Here is a 20,803-nt window from a genome sequence, read left to right on the forward strand (position 1 = left end):
TACTACGTGTTTTAGAGCTCATAATGAGATCAAAGTACTTTATTTTACACAAATAGATACGACAATGTTGTATGAGTTATCCAATTTATGTTGCAAGTGAGATATTTGGGTCTTTGTTCTCAAATATAAGAATGTTAAGTAGTCTTTTTGAAGAACTTCAATCTCTTGTAAGAATTCCAAACTATTCTTTCCCCATCTTTGGATTTAGCCAAAGCTACTATACTTGTCCCAATTGGAAAAGAGAAAAGGTTAACCTTTTAATGGGCCTTCAAGCAGTTTCTTTAATGACCATGGGGCTCCACTGATTTAACTAGAACCTGCCTAAAAGCCCATATTGTAGCACCCATTCTTACATTCAGCCAAGTTCTAGAACAGTTCAACCTATCACTATTTAATGATGATATATTGATTTGTTGGGGTGTAACAAGGTATTAATTCCTTGGAGGCTAAAATATAAAAAGATATAACAATTCAAAAAATTGATATACAAATGGGCTTGTAATCACGACCTAATAAAGAAAAACAAAAATGGAAAAGAAGTTCATTCTATTCTAAAAAAATTATTACAATCGCTTTAGTTTCAATTGTGATAAATTGCATTTCTAATGCTTAACTTGAAGAGGTTTGAAGATTTTTACAAAGCTAAGCATTCATTGCACCAAATAGAATTGGAGTTGTACTAAACAAAGGGTACCACATGATTTATTGCTGACACTGAGATGTTATTGTATGTTATCTAATAGAATTGTTAGGTTCAATTGGAGATTTCTAACTTCTACACTATCTTACACCTATCTTATTCTAAAAGGTTTACACTATTTAAATCAAATGAATATGTAATATCCAAATAAAAGATACTTAAATCATTGAAATTAATTCCCAATCATATATAATCATAGATATGGGATTTGTAGAAAGAAAATATTGCATTGATTTGGGAAAAATATGTGAGATTTATACTACATAAACACTGAAAGATATAGCTCACTGTGTTAATGTTGTAGATCAGACCTTTATTAGTAAAAGCTTGATCTTCAAAGTTTTTCTTAGAATTTTCTTTAGTATGGGTCTGGTCTCTTTAGAAAGGCTGATGGGTTTTAGTGCAGCCCAAAGGAACCTCGATCCAAAAGAGTGAATGATGGTAGTGATTGGCTACACACCTTGATAGCTAGAAGCTAGACCGCAAGCTTTTGCCTTGTGGTCGAGAGAGAGGATAGGTTAGAGTTAGACACAAGGGTTGGATCCACTGCCTTGACCCAATCCTGCCCATTGAAAAACCAACAATCACATAGCCTAATCCATATTAAAAACACACGACTCAATCTAGAATCTTTATTTCCAAACCCGATCCGACCCATTTAAGGAAACGAAAGAGAAGTGATGAGAAGCGTTTCAACTTTCAAAGCCCATAAGCAATCCCAAGTATTTCTGAACTTTTAGAAGTTTCTAGCCCATAGTATGTATGAACAGTCTAGATCACATAAGCCAGTCACTACGATGGGCTTGCAAAAACTTTTTTTTAGATTTTGGAATTTGTAGTGAACTCAGGACTCGTATTATTAAAAAAAAAAAAAAAAAAAGTAAAGTATCATATTTTAACTAATAAAACTTAAAATTCACCAACATCAAGCCATATGAAGTTATGTAAAAAAATATATGGTTGCTATGTGTAAATTTACATTGGTACTATTCATATTGTATTTAATTTTTTATTCTTTTTTTTACGTATCCTGATAATGAAGAAAAAGAATGAATGATGATTGTTATGGGTAAAGAAATAAAAAAATTTTTAAAAAATCAAGAAAAAAAATGAAAAGTTAATATTTTAATAAAATGTAGTGTAAAATAAATAACCTAGTGGGGTGTGTTGAAAAATGGGTATGTAAAATAGAGAAAAAAAAGAGAGAATGTTTTTAAGTTAAAATAAAAAAATAAAAAATAAAATAAAAATTTACACAAGTTTATGCAATGTTTTTACAGGTGCTATTTTTGGTATTTGTTACTCCATAATGTCGGAGTTCATAAGTCTTGCTTCTCTAGGCCTAAAATCCAATACCACCTGTATTTCGAGGCTAAATTGCTTTATCAAAAGTTGAATCATAATCAAATTCACATCGTCAAATGTAAACAAAATAACTAATAATCAAAGGGGGAAATGCTTTTACACCTGGACTCAGGTAAAATCTTTGTCTTTTCATAAACAGCTTTAACAAAGCAATTTCCCTTGGAGCTTTTTTATAGGGACCAATAACCCATAACCATCCAATATATTGAGAAAGAAACTCTCTATTCCCTCTAACATGAAAATTTTAAAAATATTGTGTTCATCTTACATCCAGTTAATTTTTTTATAGATACGACAATGGAGTATGAACTATCCAATTCATGTTGCAAGTGAGATATTTGGGTCTTTCTTCTCAAATATAAGTAGTCTTTTTGAAGGAACTTCAAATCTCTTGCTGTAAGAATTTCAAACTATTTTCCCCCCATCTTTGGATTTAGCCAAAGCTACTAATCTTTTTTATTTTAAACAATTTTGTTTTGCAATGCATGACCATATCCTTCATTACACTATACTTGTACCCAACTGGAAAATAAACAAAGTTAAATTTATATTTGGAAGGTTTTGCTTTAGATTGGACAGGGGACAACAAAGTCCTCCTAAACTTTGTAGATTTTGTTGTGGTTTGCCATCACTTTGGCTACTCCATATCTGCAAGACCCCTCTGTTGTTTAGTATTATTCTTATCAAGATGGTTAATTGTTGTTACACACAAATTCTTGCACACAACTGTACACACAAGCAAATTTTGCACTAAAATCATGACTTCAAGTCATAATCTCAGTGCAAATTTAATGCATATGGTTGTGCAAAAAAGCATGTAATAGATACCACTCTACAAAGATATCAATCACATCTCTATTTCTTCCTTTTTTTTTTGGGTGGTTGTGTATTTCACATTATTTTAATGGGCCTTCAAGCAATTTCCTTAATGAACCATGCAATTCCACTAATCCAACTAAAAACCGTTTGTATATTATTGCTCATTCTGACACTTGTCCCATGTTCTTGAATAGTTGAGCCTATCACTATCTAATGACTAATAGTATATCATATAACAATTCTTTGGGACTAAAATATAAAGATTTTTAACAATTCCAAAAAATAATACAAATGGACTCATAGTCATGACCTAATAAGAAAAACAAAAAAGGAAAGAAAAATTCATTCTAAAAAGGGATCTGAGTGAACCTAAAGCTCAAGTGTGAGATATGCAAACAATGTTTCTACAAAAACTTAACCTAGATTAAATTTACTTCCCAATGCTAACCCAAGGAAACACTGGTTGAGTAACACCAAGTCCAACCAAGCAATATTAATCATCATTATCCCACAATAATAGTTTGAAACCACAATATGATTTAGCAGTGGGATTTATCTAAAGATACTAGCCTAATTGCTTACTAATTTGCAATACTTCATAGGTCAAATTTAATTGACCTTCAAGCAGCTTCAGCTACCTTAATTAGTACTATTTAATGATTTGTTAAATAGTAAGTATTTGAAAGCTTTTTCCCAAAGTTTGGGATTTATCTGAAGATACTAGCCTCTTTCATATGCAACAAATTTATATTTGTAAGTATTTGTTTTAGGTTGGAGGAGGACAACACAAACAAAATTATAAATAAAACTTGCCATTTTACTTATTTAAATAACAATATGAAACCATGAAGAGGTTTGAGAACTTTTACGAAGCTAATGCTAAGCATTCACTGTACCAAACAAATTTGGACCTGAATTTGTACTGACACAAGATGTTTTTTTGCGTGCTATCTAATAGAATTGTAAATGTTCAATTGGGGCTTTCAAACTTCTACACTATCTAGACCTTTCTTATTCTAAAATAAATCAAACGAATGTGTATTATGTCCAAATATAGAATAAGATAATTAAATTCTTGACATTTGGTCCCAGTCATATTATGTATAACCTCCCAACTAATAAAATGCTGTTATATATGCAAATGTGATATCATCTAGTAATTTTTATTTTTTATTCCTTGTGTCGATTAGGAAGCTCACACATACATTTGTATATATGATATCATCTCATTGGTCCGGGAGGACCACATCAACAGTCCTCCCAGTGTAAATAATAATTTCTCGAGATAGATAAGGAGATTTTTGTATTGATTTGGGCAAAACATGTGGGTTTTATAGCCCACTACGTTAATGTTGTGGGTTGGGCCTTTATTAGTGAATTCTGGGTTTTCAAAGTTTTTCTCAGACATTTGTTTATTTTTTTAAATAAAAATTTTAATCTGGGCCGGGTCAGGTAAGTGGCCCTTATCTAGTATGGGCTCGGTCTCTTTAGAAAGGCCGAAGGTTTCTCAAGGAGATTGGAAAACAAACTTTCACGATTTCATCTAGCCTGATCCATATTTGGAAAAAAAAAAAAAAAAAAAAGGCCCAATTTTTAAAACCTTCCTTGCCTGAGTGGATCCATTTGAGAAAGAAAAATAGAGAAAAGAGAAGAGTAGAGTTTCAATTACAGTAGCCATCTCAAGTATTTGATGAACTCTCAACAGTATAAGGCCCGTAATAAGAACAATCTAGAGCACATAAGCCGATTATCCCAAACATTTATACCATTAGGAAATGTAAAATTTAATTATTTAACCATAATTCTAATATATTGAATCATTATCAATTTCGCTTGGCTTAAAGATGCACCTATTATATTTCTGGAGCAGATTAAAACACAACAACAGGTAGTGTAGACAATGTGACTATGTGGGTCAGCATTCCCTCTTATCAAGTGAAAATTATCTCTTGTGCATAGGGGTGTCCACGGGTCGGGCCGGGTCGGTTTTGGGCCCAAACCGTACTCGACCCGGTTGAATCGGTTTTTTATATTTGGGACCCGTATTCGACCGAATATCGGGTCGGATCCGACATTTCGGGTAATCGGGTTGTACGAGTCGGAGTCATCGGTTTCACGGGTCTGGGCCTCAGATTGGGCCGGACTTTTTGCCATTGTTAAAATCACAAAAAATTCACTTTTTTGGGCCTTTTTACTTAATTAATTTTGAAATTTTGAAATAGAACTTCCAGCATAACAAAACTAGACCTATTGGGCCATCAATCAGGACAAATCAAAAAGGCCCAAAACAAAACTTGACCTAATGGGCCATCAGTCAGGACAAATCGAAAAGGCCCAAATAAGTGACTAAAAAATAATCTTTCCAAATAAGCACCCATCAATCCAAATACATAATCTTTCCCACATTAAGAACAAAAAATAAACACAATCAACTAATCTGTAATCTGTAAAACACCACAAAAGGCACCTAGGCAGTAAACTGCTCAACACCCATAAAACCTACAAACCACAACAAATAATATTTCCAATTTTTTCCAGCAATAAAATAAATCACAACAGAATACTATACTGCAATATTCCAACAGATATACATACTTAATAACATAAAGGCAGTCACTGCAAGTTTTTTGGGCAGTAACCCATAAGGCAGAAAGCTTGCTAGTTATACAATGTTCCAAGCTATATAATTAATTACAACAATCAAATACCATAAGTATTTCCAAAAAATAGCTTTTCCAAAGCATTGAATGACTACTCTAAAGTTTATAAGTCTATAACTAATAGAAAAGAAAACCTATGAACTAAGATTTCTTTTCTATAAGTATTGACAGTTGAGTATTGTTACAAGTTAGAAAAGCAATATGTCCAAAAAAAGCTTCCAAAATATTCCCAAAATGTTGCCTTCTTTACAAAATAATTTACCATCCTCCTACAATAGACAAAAAAATATTCAACAAACAATACATTTAGTACCAACCAACTAGTAAGGAAACCAAGTTTATAACAGTAAGGGGCTATAAAGGCAGAATCATACCAAGTCAGTGATTAATCATCAATGCTAATCAAGGGTCGTTTGCCTGAAGTGGAACCCTTGCTTGAGCTGGTATTTGCTGTTGGTTGTTGATTTAAAACTAGAAAAGAATAGGAAATAAACACAATAAACACAAATAGATTAAATTTTGCTTGAATACAACAGACATTCAATAAAATTAATACACTAAGTTTCAGAATTTAAGCATATTACCTAAGTCAAGTAACTCCTCCTCCAATGCCTCAACATCATCCATTGACTGGCGATGAGAAATTGGAACTGTGGCTTGAAGCCAATTTTGTGAACATACAAGGTTTTGAACCATGAGAGGAGATAGTGCACTTCGAAATGGATCAACAATTCGACCTCCAGTGCTAAATGCTGACTCAGATGCAACAGTGAAAACTGGCACAGCCAATACATCCTTAACTACTTTAGACAACACTTGGTACCTATTACAATTGTCCCTCCACCACTCCAATATCTCAAAATTTGCATCCTTTCTACCATCACAGTTTTCAGCCAAATACCTCTCAAGCTCATTACTACAACCTACAGATTGCTCAACTTGCAAAAAATGTTCATATCGCGAGTGAACCATCACATATGGATCACTAGCATCAGTTTCTAATTCTGTCCTCTCACTCCCACTTTGATCTTGCACATTTGGTGAATGAATACAAGTGTAAAAATTATACAACTTAAACAAAAGGTCTTTCACCTTATCAACCATCACTTCTGCAACTGCATTTCCATAAATCTCAGAAAATGAAAACTTCAAAAACCTCAATTTTTTCCGTGGATCAAAGACCACAGCCACATACAAAAGAGGATTAATTTTCTCCCCTTCCCCCCAATACTTCTCAAACTTAGTTTGCATGTTTGTGGCTGTGCTTTTCAAGAGAGTCTTTTGGGATTTAACTAAATTGGAAATACTCTCCTGAATAACAAAGATCTCATCATAGATGGCATTTGAAGTAACATACAATGAACCAGAAAATTTCTTTGTTGCATTATAAAACAGCCTTAAGAAAGTCACAAATGCCCTACAATTTTGAAAATCAGTCATACATGGAGACCCCAAACCACCACTATCTTCCTTGGTCCTAAAGTACGACGAATAACCATCATCTTCAAAATCCATTCGGAGGAACACTTTCTCAAATTTTTCAGCAGTTTCTAACATGATATAGGTCGAGTTCCACCTAGTAGGTACATCTAGACTGAGAAGACTCTTGGACTCCATACCTAACCTCTCCATAAAACTCCTAAAAGTTTGACTTCTATTGGGTGAGGACTTCACATACCTCACAGCTTCACGCACCTTAGCAACAGATGCATCTATCTCTTTTAAACCCTCCCCCACAATGAGATTTAGGATATGGGCACAACACCTCATGTGCATGTACTCATTTCCTAAAACTGCCCCATTCCAATCTTTAGTCACCCTTTGCAAAAATTTAATTGTTGTTAAATTTGAACTAGCATTATCCACCGTCAAGGTGAATATCCCATCAATACCCCACTCACGTAACGACATCTCAATCTTTCTACCTATAGTCTCCCCCTTGTGGTCTTCAACTTGACAAAAATTTAGAATTCTCTTATGCAATTTCCAAGCATCATCAATAAAGTGACAAGTCAGACACATATAATTTAAATTTTGAATAGAAGTCCATGTGTCCGTAGTGAGACACACCCTACAACCCTTCAAGGATTTCCTTAACTTCTCTCTCTCACTATTATAAATGCCAATCACATCCCTAGCCACAGTTTGACGAGATGGGATATCCTTTAATCTAAGCTTAGGTTGTAAGGTACTTACAAATTTCTTAAACCCATACCCCTTAACATACCTAAAAGGCAACTCATCAATTATAACCATTTCGGCCAATGCCTTTCTAGAAGCCTCAACAGAAAAGGATGTTGACACAAGGTGGAATCCATCTTCTCCATCATTTTTGGGTACAAAAGCTAATGTTTTCTGCCCTCTAACTACATCTTCTCTATTAGGGTTCTTGGGACATATTGGCACATGAGCTAACAAATTACTAGTACCACAACTCTTACTATCAGCATTATAAGATTTTTGACAATAATTACAGATAGCCTTAGTTTTACTAGTATCACCCTCACCTATCTTTACTTTTTCAAAGTGACCCCAAACAACAGACTTTTTCCTACCACTACAACCACCACTAACAGGAGCTGTCATACTCACTTGGCATGGTGGAACTGGGGGCAACTCAGAAGCAGCAGCTGCTTCAGCTTGAGTAGAAGCAGAATCTTCAACTTGGGTGGGAATAGCACCCTCATCTTCTGTAGCAGCTGGTGTTTGGACAGAGGGTTCATTAGTGTTGGTTTCCATGACCTAAAAAAACAAAGATACATATTAGCAAACTAGAGTAACAAGTATAATTAATAGCTTTAGTAATAATAATAATAAATAATAACCACACACACCAAAAAGGAAAACCATTGTCCTGGAACCACACATTTTAATAAACATAATCAAAAGAGATTATTAGAAAGCAAGATCACATATCTCTTCTTAGCAAGATCACAGATAACTCAATGAAGTAAATTAATTAGGGACATGCAAGATCACAGTTTTCTTCTTAGCAGTGACAAATTGCATGATCATACTAATCACATCATAACAATCTTCTCATACAAAGCAAGGTAAATATTCTAAAACTTTAAAAACAAGGCAAGGTAAACTAAAACTTCCATAAGATGCTATAACCAAAATGTTAAATAAACCTTGTCTAATTTGGGCAGTACAGAACATACAAAGCTACAAACTAATAAAAGCAAAATCAAAAGCATCTGCAAGCCACATTTAATGCAACTCTCATGAATTAAATTCAAAAGTTTCCCTTTCAACATTCTATTAATCACATCATAACAATCTTCTCATACAAAGCAAGATAAATGTTCTACAACTTTAAAAACAACTCACATGAATTACATTCAATAGTTTCCCTTTCAACATTCTATTTATCATTTAAATTACTCTGCCCCTTTTGTAAAAAGAAATATCAAACCACCACAATCAACTAATCACATCACAACAATCTTCTCATACAAAGCAAGGTAAATGTTCTAAAACTTTAAAAACAACTCTCATGAATTACATTCAATAGTTTCCCTTTCAACATTCTATTTATCATTTAAATTACTCTGTCCCTTTTGTAAAAAGAAATATCAAACAACCACCACAATCAACTAATCACACATAACAATCTTCTCATACAAAGCAAGGTAAATGTTCTAAAACTTTAAAAACAACCCTCATGAATTACATTCAATAGTTTCCCTTTCAACATTCTATTTATCATTTAAATTACTCTGCCCCTTTTGTAAAAAGAAATATCAAACAACCACCATAATCACTACATTCTTTTTTTTTTTTTTTACTAAATACAAAGGAAAGCAGAAACCATACCTTGAAGAAAACCGTGGGTGTATGGTTTTCAAACTTGAGGGCAGATAATGATACTTGGATTCAATTTTCAATCCTGAATAAAATTAAAACATGATCAAAATTGATTAAAGAAAAGAACAAAGAACAGAAGTAAAATAGTTAGGATCTCTAAATTTTAAATACAAAGGAAAGCAAAAACTACCTTGAAGAAAACCGTGGGTGTATGGGTTTCAAACTTCAGAGCAAATAATGATACTTGGAGACTGGAGTCAGCTTTCAATCCTGTATAAAACTAAAACAAGATCAAAATTGATTTAAGAAAAGAACAAAGAACAAAAGTAAAATAGTTAGGGTTTCTAAGTTATTTTTAGTTAGGGTTTCATAGTATGAACAAAGAACAAAAGTAAAATAGTTAGGGTTTCTAAGTTATTTTTAGTTAGGGTTTCATAGTATGAATCTGATTTTAACATTTGATTATTTGATTATTTGATTTTAACATAGGGTTTCATAGGATTATTTGATTTTAACATTTGATTTCCATCACAAATGAAACCAACGAGACTAACAAAAAAGAAAGATGAGAAACAAAGAAAAGGGAATAGTGAAAAGGGAACTGGGTAACGGCAGTGAAAATGACTAAATGAGAAACAAAGAAAAGGGAAGAGTGAAGAGTGAAAATGAAATCAACGAGACTAACCTTACTGACTCCGTGAAGAGTACACGGGGTGAGGACTCCGGCGGTAGCTATGGAGAAAGGAGTGGACAGCGGCGGCGGCGCTAGGCGTTGGAGGCGGAGAGGGGACTGGGTAACGGCATTGGAGGCGGCTAGGGTTTGTTCTTTAGAATTTGGATTTGGAGAAGCAGTAGTTTGGATTTGGGGAAACGGTTTAGACTTTATAGAGTGTGAGATTGTGAGAGTTTGAGAGAGCAGGTAAAGAACTGAGAGTGTGAGACTGAAGAAGTGAAGACTGAAAAGGTGAGGAAGAGTGAAAAGGGAAGGAGAAGGCGTGAATGAGAAGCCATGTCCATGACCTGACCTCTGGCTCTGAAGTGAAAACTGAAGAAGAGTGAAGACTGAAGAGTAGTGGCTAAGCTTGAATCCGTTTGAGTATTTTAGATATCAGATGATTCAGATCTTTCCCCTTTATTTCTTACCGTTAGATTAGCTTTGCATCTTGTATTCTAACCGTTGATTAAAACTGGGTTATTGTGCCACTGTGGTGAGTCGGTGACCGGTCATTTCATGCCCAGTTGAGTCAGTTTTAGAGTCATCAACACCTTTCATTTTAAATTTTAATTTGAGATCAACGGCTGATATTTATGTTGGGAACGTGTGAGGGAAATCTGGGGCTGCATTGTTGATTTGCTGGGATGGGTTGTCTGGCCACATGTCAAATCTGCTTTTTTTGTTTTTTTATTATAAATAATTCGGTCGGATCGGTTTTTTCGGGTGAAATATTTTGAAACCCGGGTCCGATCCGAATTATTTGGATTTTTTAAATGCCAATCCATGACCGACCGTGGAGTGTATTCGGAGCCGCCCGTGGACCTTCGGTTCGGGCGGTTTCGGGCGGGCGGGTCGGTTGATGCGGGTCCTTGGACACCCCTAACCTGACCTCTGGCTCTGAAGTGAAAACTGAAGAAGAGTGAAGACTGAAGAGTAGTGGCTAAGCTTGAATCCGTTTGAGTATTTTAGATATCAAATGATTCAGATCTTTCCCCTTTATTTCTTACCGTTAGATTAGCTTTGCATCTTGTATTCTAACCGTTGATTAAAACTGGGTTATTGTGCCACTGTGGTGAGTCGGTGACCGGTCATTTCATGCCCAGTTGAGTCAGTTTTAGAGTCATCAACACCCTTCATTTTAAATTTTAATTTGAGATCAACGACTGATATTTATGTTGGGAACGTGTGAGGGAAATCTAGGGCTGCATTGTTGATTTGCTGGGATGGGCTGTCTGGCCACATGTCAAATCTGCTTTTTTTGTTTTTTTATTATAAATAATTCGGTCGAATCGGTTTTTTCGGGTGAAATATTTTGAAACCCGGGTCCGATCCGAATTATTCGGATTTTTTAAATGCCAATCCGTGACCGACCGTGGAGTGTATTCGGAGCCGCCCGTGGACCTTTGGTTCGGGCGGTTTCGAGCGGGCGGGTCGGTTGATGCGGGTCCTTGGACACCCCTACTTGTGCATGGAGAAAGATATTACTTGGACTAAATTATTGTATTCACATTAATCCTCAATCAAATGGTTAAATTAAACTAGAGTTCAAAATTTGCACTCTTGAGTTCTAAAAGTATTAATTCATGTTAGTGTTAGTCTTAGAAGTATAGTGCAGCTCTTGACACATAGCTTTTCAAAATTATTTTGCTTTTGCTAGTCTAAGACAATATAATTTTCTTAATTTTTTTCACAATCATTGATGTATGATGTTGTGATGTTATATCAATAATCAATTCATGTAAAAATATTTACCCCAATCATAATTTAGCATGCCATGAGTAATGTAAAAATTGTTAAAATTATTGTGGCTTGGCATTAGTGTTGCTAATAAGCCTTTATCAAAAGCAAACACTCAAAGGGGAAAAGGAAAATGCCTCTCACCTAACAAAGGTAAAGTCTTTGTGTTTTCTTTATCTCTCTTCTTTTATTGTTGTTGCTAGTCACCAAAATAAGTCATTAGCCGACAAAGTTGAATCATAAATCAAATTCACTTTCTCAAATGTAAACACTAGTGTCCGTTTTTTCTTAATCCTCTTTTTTTTCTTCTTTTGCAAGTAATTCGCTTCTGCTAGCTGTGCCCATTTTTATTTTTATTTTTATTTTTATTTTTTTGTAGTAAACTTCCTTCACTGAAAAACTTAACCCCATTTGAATTAACTTCACATAAAGTTACAAACATTACAGGAATAGAATGGTTTGAGTAAGACCAACCATTCTAACATACTAACATCTAAGCTGGTAAGTTAATTTGTTAAGTACAATTTTTTAAAATGTATAACTGAAATTTTGTATGATAAACCTATGAAGATTTTTTTTTTTTAATTTTATTATAAAGAATTTCAACCTATGGCAGTGGGAGAGAGTAAGGCTTAGCATAATGATGGGTTAGACTAAGAATAATTTGGTGGGTGGGTGGAACATGTTAGCTCACTCCTTACAGATTTTTTTTTTTTCTTTTACTTATTTTATGAAAATACGTGAAAGCATATCTTAAAATCTTAACATTTATTTATTTTAAAATGGCCTAATTGGATTTTGTTAAAGCATTCTCATTAACTTCTTCAGAACAATAAAAAAAAATGCATTTATTTATTTTACATAACCACTTTTACAACACATCATACATCTCATTCTTTATTTTGTATTCCTAAGATATTAAAATAATATATTCCCAACACATTAAAAATACCAGCCACTAAGGGGAGAGAGAGAGAGGGAGATTTTAATATTGGCATGATGCTATCGTAAACATCTATTGTTAGATGTTATTCTAGCATCTTTTTTATTAGCTATAGTGATGCACAAACCGTTGCAAAGGTGTTTTAACTTTTAAGTGTTTTTTTTTTTGCTACAGTTGCATTGTCTAATGGGAACTCTCGTTGGGGGAAAGTGTGGAAATATTGTGAATTTTTGTTTCGTCAATAAGTTTATTGTTCTTTTGATTCTATAATTTTTTATAAATTTTTTTTTTTTATCTTATAAATAAAAGTTGATAGTCACAATTTTAAAATCTGAAGTGTGTCAAATTACTAGGACACATAACCAACTGGAATCCATGGAATCATATTGAAGTCATTAATAATAAAGTAGCTATTAAAATTATATTCAATTTTTTTTTTTTTTTTTTGAATTTGGTTTAGCATCTTTATATATTTACATACTAATAATAATTTCATTATAACTAATGAGTCAAAAAAGATGATTTATTTGTAATGGTTTGACTCACAAACCATTCTAATACCAAAGATGGATGAGTTTATTGCCTAAACGCAAGAAAATAAACTCAATTAACTAGATACAGTCCTTCACTCGCTCACTTTTTACTAGTTGGTAGGAACAACTGCAGACTGATAGCATAGCTGCACAAGAGCCATACATTATAGTGCTCATGACCGTGTCAACTCACCATTTCACATATGATGTATATATTTTAAAAATATGTTGTTGAGAGGAGAAGCATCGGTAATGCGTAGGGAAGAGAATGAGAAATTTGAGTAGAATAGCATTCGTAAGGCATGTGAAGAAATCGTTCAATATTATTGTTGCTACCATTGGTGTGGCTTGATTTCTAGACCTTTTTCACTATTTAACAACAACAAAAAATTCGACTTACAAATAGCAATTTTGGAGAAACCCACAGATTTCTTGTGCTTCTAAGAAAGATGAAAGAGAAGAAGTTGAGAAGAAGTTACCAAATGAATATGAACCACTTATTATACCTAATTAAAGAATTATTCATGACCCTTCAATAGACTCCTTTTAATTCAATATGCACATTTTTGGTCAATAGGCACTTTTTCGGTCAATAGACATATTTTCGTTCAATAAGCACCTTTAATATCTATCAAATATAAAGGGCTATGACCTTTCAATAGGCACCTTTTGGTATATCCAATTTAAATGGTTATGACCTTTCAATAGTGTTAGGTTCATATTTTTATGTAATCGACATATCCTATAACAAAACGCACTTTACTTGTATTTGGGTAAATATAAGTAGGTTCAAGATAATCATTATAAGTGGTTACATTGAAGACATGAAGATTACTTAAGAACTGCTCAAGAAAAACTGAATCAACAGGTCCCGATACCTCCTCAATACTTGTCAATCTATCGAGATTTATTACAGCTTGATACCTGTCTCGATACTTGTCGATCTATCGAGCTTATGGTATTTCTGATATAGCCTACAACGGTTTGATTCCTTAAGGCTATTTGTTTATGGGTTTGCATAATACACATTTAAAAGTCCCATTAAGCTCCTATTTAAATAAGGAGGTGGACAAAGAAAGCCCTAACCCAAGTTTCATAAGGTTTTCTTTTTGAAATTCTAGCCTCCTCCTACAAAAGAAAGAGTTATTGCTACATTTCTTGTACGCTTTTGGGTTCTATAACCAAGCAAATTCTCTAGCACCAACATTGAAGATCTTATTGGTGTTTAGATGTGAAGTTGTTGCAAATCAACTACGACAATCAAAGGGTTGCTATGGAGTTAGTCATGTATTAGGATCCGTGCAAAGGAGTTAATCGCAGATTAGAGATTTGTGCAACAAAGGAAAGAAGGCTACTACAAGATCAAGTCCAATTGGATATTGGAGCAAAGGTTCAACTGTAGGTTGGTATTTTGGGATAGACCAGGGTAATGGTAAGATTTCTTATACTTGTAACCGTTTGATTATTGATTAGTGGATTCTTGGGAATGATAACCTTAAATTCACCCGGTGGGGTTTTTGTCTTGCGAGAGGTTTTCCCCATTTGTCAACAAATCACCATATCAATTTAATTTTCGCTGCATTTAGTTTACTTAGTGACTTATTGGTGCCTCCACGATTTGCATGTAATTTGAATTAATTAATTGGGGTCAATCTATTTTAACTCTACAAATAGGCACCTTTTGGTATATATATTGCAACCTATCGTGTATATACCTATATATACATTATATAACACAAACTAAACTAGAGATGTAACATTATGTCTCTTATTCCTTCCCACAAAAAACTAATAAATAATACAACATTGCTTCTTCTTTTCTTTTTCTTTTTAATTTCCTAAAACTCATCCAATAGACTAGTAATAATAATAATATCAATACGCAATCCATGTAAAAAATAATGTAAATCTAATAATAATTTAGCATGTCATAAGCTATAAGAAAATTGTATGAGTGGTTGTTGTGCTTAGCATAGCATTACTGTTGCCAGTTCGCAAAATAATAACACAGGCCGACAAAGTTGAATGATAAATCAAATTCACTTCTGTCAAAAGTAAACAATCAAAGGGGGAAGGTCTTCTTTCTCAAAAAAAAGGGGGGGTGTGGAAGTTTTTACTTGAAAGTTGAAACTAATGTACAAGATTTATGATGTCATGGAAGCTTGAAGAAAACACACACGTTTTTGGTAGCAAACCTCAAATTCACGAGGGATCTCTTGAATCTATAAGGTGATATCTAGATCTGGAATCCACTAAAGAAAACAATGGACAAAATCTGAATTATTATTATTAATAATAATATGAATTTATCTTTGGAGGTTACAAAAGAAATAAATACTGAAAAGACAAAACCTTAGGACAATTAGGAAACCATCCAAAACCCTAATTTGCACTAATCATGAAATTAGGTGGCAAAATATCGAGTTTTACCAAAAATGACAAAATTGAGTTAAAAGCAAAACCATAAACCAAAACAAAGCAGGACCTTTGTAAGGTTGAATTTATTCAATCATGTGTTGGCTTTATTCCGTGCCAAATTTGCTTGTATTTCAACAATTAGATACCTTGTATTTAGGTGAGAATTATGTAAGGGTTGTGTGTGAGAGAGTGTGAAGATTTCAAGTGTGTGAGCATTTAGAATGATTCTCGCAGCTGGATCTCGCGAGTGACAAGCGAGGCAATTCACCAAAATGCCATGAGTGTGAAGCATGCAGGAAGCTAAAGGGTCACGACAGCTGGAGCATTACAAGACAAAAAGTACAGTCTGGCCTGGCAGTTATCTTACGACTCAAACTCGTGACTCATCCCACTCACAAGTGAGTCGCCAGAATGCCCTGTTTTGCAAAAAAAATGACTTTTCACACTCCTCACATACCCTACTATAAATACCCTTATACTCATGAAATGTAGAGAGCTTCCAGAGAGAATTTTGAGAGAGAAACCCTAGAGAAAACCAAGATTGACTCATCCACAATCTTAGACATTTGATTCTCCAAATTCCTCTACTCTCACCTTTTCCATTGACATACCCTTGAGAGGTTCATTAGCCAAATCTTTATCTCAACATACCCATTTCAGTGAGGAGGTAATTTGGAACTTAGGAAGCAGTTTGGAGATGACCAATTCACTTGGTTGATGCAATGGGCTGATTGTGGGATCCAGAAAACTAAAGAAGACACGGTTAGGCTTAACTTTGTTGGAGCAAGAAACTTGAAGGGCTTAGGTGCATTGGGTATATTAGGCTTGGAGAGTCTATTGCTATTCGTGTATCCCCACTTTATTCTTTAGTGGATCATTTCACCGCTTGGAGGGCGGCGGAAAGATTTTTCACCGAGTTCTTCGGTTTCCTCTTCGATTACAAGTGCCGGTGTTATCTTTGTGTTTGCATCTCTCTAACCCTTACTCTCTCCTATTAATTGTTGTTGTGTTGTGATTAATTATGGTTTAGAGTAGTTTGTTTATTTGGGTATTGCTTATACTTATCATTCCGCACATTTATTGTTTGAGAATAAGCGTGTGTTGGTTAATTTGATATTAGGGGTCTAAACTTTCATTAGTGTTTTACACAATAAGTGAACTTTTAACCTTATTTTGACTTTTAGAGGTGTTAATGAAGGAATTCACCAAAATTGAGGGGCTCCAAATTTCATGCAATTCCGACTCTGGGCCTAATGATTTGTACTAGTGCCGTTTGCCTTGAGGATATGATTTTAGGTGCCCTTGCTATTCCAAAAAGGCCATTGCTGTTTGTTCTACATCATTTTATAAGTTCCTAGAATAATAAAATGGACAAAGTTTGTCTCCAACTCCACTCAATATTTTTTTATTAGATGTGAATTTTGACAAATTCATCATTAAATTACATTTTCTTCTCATATAATTCATTCTTGCAAAATTTTAAGAAAAAAAAAATCAATAGCTATATTATTAAAAAAAGTTCAAATTTCAAGTTATTTTGTAATTTAAGATTATGCATAAAAAATAAGTTTATGGATCGAAAACATCCAATTGGTATGAAATTTGACATGCGTGTTAAGAACATAAATAATATACAATCCAACGGTTAGATTTCAAAATATGTAAGAATGTAATTTTTTTAGTGGGTGTTGGAGTCACACTTTGTCCTAATAAAAACTATCATTCTTACTCAAAATAGGGGGAAAAGTTTTTCTCTTGTTTTTTCTTATCCTAAATTTTTTCATCTTATCTAGGTACAACTTTCTTCACAATCGTGAACTTCAACCTGATCTATTATTTCGGATAAAATTCAAAAAGCTAATGTGTAGTTTCTAAGAGCCTGTTTGGTTCACTCCATTTCATTCTGTTAGGTTCTAAAGACTTAGGTTTTTATGTATTTAGAACTCTAATGTGTATTGTTGGCAAACCATGATCAAAACAATATGTTTAGTAGTGTTTAGACTTGCTTAAAGTTGTATCTTTTATGTAAAGTTGGAATCGAGCTAATGCAGAAGTTACTGTGTATTTCGGCCTGGCTCAATCGATCGAATCTCGGGCAGAATGCGTTTTTCTGCAGATTTCCAACTCAGCCCTAGTTTGTTTAAAACGTTTAGGATTTTCTAATTTGTCCTAAGTATAAAAGGCAAACCCTAACCACATTTTAGTGTTGCTCATATTGCTGTTTGTGTAAATCTTTTGTGAGATCTAGAGGAGCTTTCCTTTACACAAACTTAGGGTTTTCAAGGAGGAGATATTATCTACACCTTGATGATCAACTCAGTTGCTGCCATTGAAGCTTAAAGAAACACAAGCAGGTGTGCTTGTATCTGGTGGTGAATCAAAGAAAGAAGGAGTCCGTGAATTCAGAACTTGCACGTGGTCGTGTCAATAAGTTCTACTGGTAGGTAGTAATAAGAAGTCGAGCGTGGGGGCTAGTAGGTCTTATTGTATGAACTTTGATTCTTTCAAGATAGTGGATTCAAGTTTACCTTGAGGATAGCTAGGTTAAATCCTCTCTAAGTTTTTACCAGTTTGGTTTCCTGGATGATCATATCTTTGTGTTATTTATCTTTCCACCGCTTTGCATGATATAATTGTTGTGATTGTGATAACCTAGTTTTTGTTAAATTGGACTAAGTAACAACTTGGCTAATTACCTAGGTTAATCCAACTGTGTTTTTAAGGGGTCTAAAAACTATCACATTTAGTTTCATAATCCATTTCTTGTTTTATGTAGGCCCCACCATCTCAAATATTGTTTGGTTTAGGTTTTTTAACTCAGTTTTCATAATTCATCATCCAAAAAGTGAGAATGAGTTAAGAAAATGAGAACAACATTTTTGAGTTTTCATTTCTTAGAGAACTAAGTTAAATGGAAAATGAGTAATAAAAACGAAATACCCACATGCAAGACTTTTTGTCATCAAGTCAGATTTCACACTTATAGCTCAACGGTTCTTTCACTCCATATATAGAGAAATGATTAAGTCTACTAGGAGGACTACTTAATTGATCGTCCTAACCAATAAAACAATGTCATCTATGCAAATATGTAAATCAATTTTGTAATCAGTATAAGAAATAAAAATATAAAAAAATCACTAGGTGATGTCACATTTGCATAAGTGGCAACGTTTTATTGGTTGGGAGGACTAAGGAGGACCATGTCAATAGTCCTCCAGTGGACCTAATAATTTCTTTCATATCATATTTTGCACTAAAGGTCTGTTTAATTGGGAGGATGAAAAAGTGGGAAGATAGAAAAAATTTTAGTTTCTCTTGTTAGTGTTTAGTTGGAAGGGTGGAAAAGTGGAGGGATTGAAGACTTTTTTGTTTTGTTGAGATTAAGAATGAAAGGATTGAAATAGAGTTTGTATAAATTTACAATCATGTCCCTTTAAAATAAAACAAAAAGTAACACATTATATACTTTTAAAAAAAAATTGTGTATAGATGGGCACTTCAATAAAATGAAAAAATAAATAAATAAATAAATAAAATGAAAAAAAATAAAAAATAAGTATAAGAAATTAACCCAAAATTGTTTTCTAAAAAAAAAAACCCAACAAAAAATGATGAGAAAATAAACATATGAGCACCCACCAAAAAAAAAAAAAAAAGAAAAAAAGAATGAAACATCCAGAAAAAGACCCATAAAAAAAAAAAAAAAAAAGAATCTAAAAGGTCCAAAACATCCCAAACGTTTATGTTGGGGTATATTTGTCCAAAAGCAACAAGGAGCAAAGCCACCTTGTTTTCTCTCCTATAATCTCTCTAATTTGGGGAGATTGGGTTTTGGTGAGCCTGAGGAGAAAACACCTGGCTCCCACCAGTTTTCTCTCCTCCCTCCCCTCCCAACTAAATTCCCCTTCCAACCATTTTCTCTCTCTCTCTCTCTCTCTCTCTCTCTCTCTCTCTCTCTCCTCCCCAAAATCATCTTAACCAAACATACCATAAAAGAATAATAGAGCATTTCCTCTTATTTTCCTCTCATTTCCTCATATTTGTCACTCATCTCTCTTAACCCAACGATTTTGCCTCGATCATATTAGCTCAGGTGAGTCTCTTTGCCTCACTCTTAGTTTGTTCACTATATTTCGAAACTCTTTTCTCTGTTCTTGATGTTAGGTTGTTTGGTTTTTTGGTTAAATTTAAGTGGGATTTTAAGTTTCAGAGGTTTTTCAGTAGGTGTTTGGGTTTGTGAATTTCCTTTTTAGTAGTGGGTTTTGGAGTGAAGCTTTCAGTTTTAGTGGGTCAGTTACGTTGGGTTTTAAACTTTTCACTTATATCCGGTTTGTTTCTTCACTATCTCTTGCTATTATCCATCTATTACTACTTACTACCTAGTTTTCGATACCATATTTTGTCTGCCCTTGTTTTATACACAAAAACCACAATTTTATTTAAAAATGAAAAAAATTCTATTTTCCACATTTGGATCACAAGGATGTTGAAAATAGTTTAATTTGTCCCTATAAATGTTGGATTAACCAATTTTATGGTTTGGCAATCAAAATTACCTAATGCCCTTTGTTGACTAAACTTTGTCTTAATTAACTGATAATCTAACAAAGTCAAAATTTAATTAAACCACTGAATTTCATCATTTTATATCAATATATACATTTTCAAACACTTCCCACAAGTTTGAGTGCGGTCAACTCGAACTTGACCTTGTTTTGACCAAAAATTTGACAATTTCATCGGGATATATTTGAGCTCAAGATAAATAATATATTGAGACAACTTATTTTTCCCACCAATGTCATGTTTTATTGAGTTCAGAACTATAGTTTATGCATGTGTGAGTAAAGTCTTACATTGAATAAGAATAAGATAGTTAAGTGATTAATATAACATAGTTAGTTCCAAACCATTGGGTCAAGTGATATCCCTATATGTTATATCAATTATTCATCTAGAGGCTCCCAAGGTGTTAATCTCCCCAACAAGAATGTAATTATCAATTGCACAAATTAATCAATATTTTAAATATTAATTCATGTGAATATGGATGGGATAGTGCTTTTTATTAGACCAAAATTAATGGAAGGGTTTGAACAA

General features: G+C 33.7%; 1 protein-coding gene across 1 annotated transcript; it reads right to left on the bottom strand.

Moving 5' to 3' along the window:
* Positions 1–6,647: 6,647 nt before the first annotated feature.
* On the bottom strand, positions 6,648–8,283 carry LOC126722575 (zinc finger BED domain-containing protein RICESLEEPER 2-like). Its single transcript, XM_050425723.1, has 2 exons — positions 6,727–8,283; positions 6,648–6,659 (listed from the first exon to the last, which is right to left on the bottom strand). Exons 1-2 carry the CDS (start codon positions 8,281–8,283, stop codon positions 6,648–6,650), a joined length of 1,569 nt encoding a protein of 522 aa, XP_050281680.1.
* Between the last annotated feature and the right edge of the window lie 12,520 nt (positions 8,284–20,803).

The sequence above is a fragment of the Quercus robur genome, chromosome 4 (assembly GCF_932294415.1).
Source record: "Quercus robur chromosome 4, dhQueRobu3.1, whole genome shotgun sequence".
In the NCBI taxonomy this organism is placed as follows: domain Eukaryota; kingdom Viridiplantae; phylum Streptophyta; class Magnoliopsida; order Fagales; family Fagaceae; genus Quercus; species Quercus robur.

Coding starts and splice junctions, on each gene's coding strand:
- LOC126722575 (XM_050425723.1), bottom strand. CDS start 8,283: ATGGAAACCAACACTAATGAACCCTCTGTCCAAACACCAGCTGCTACA.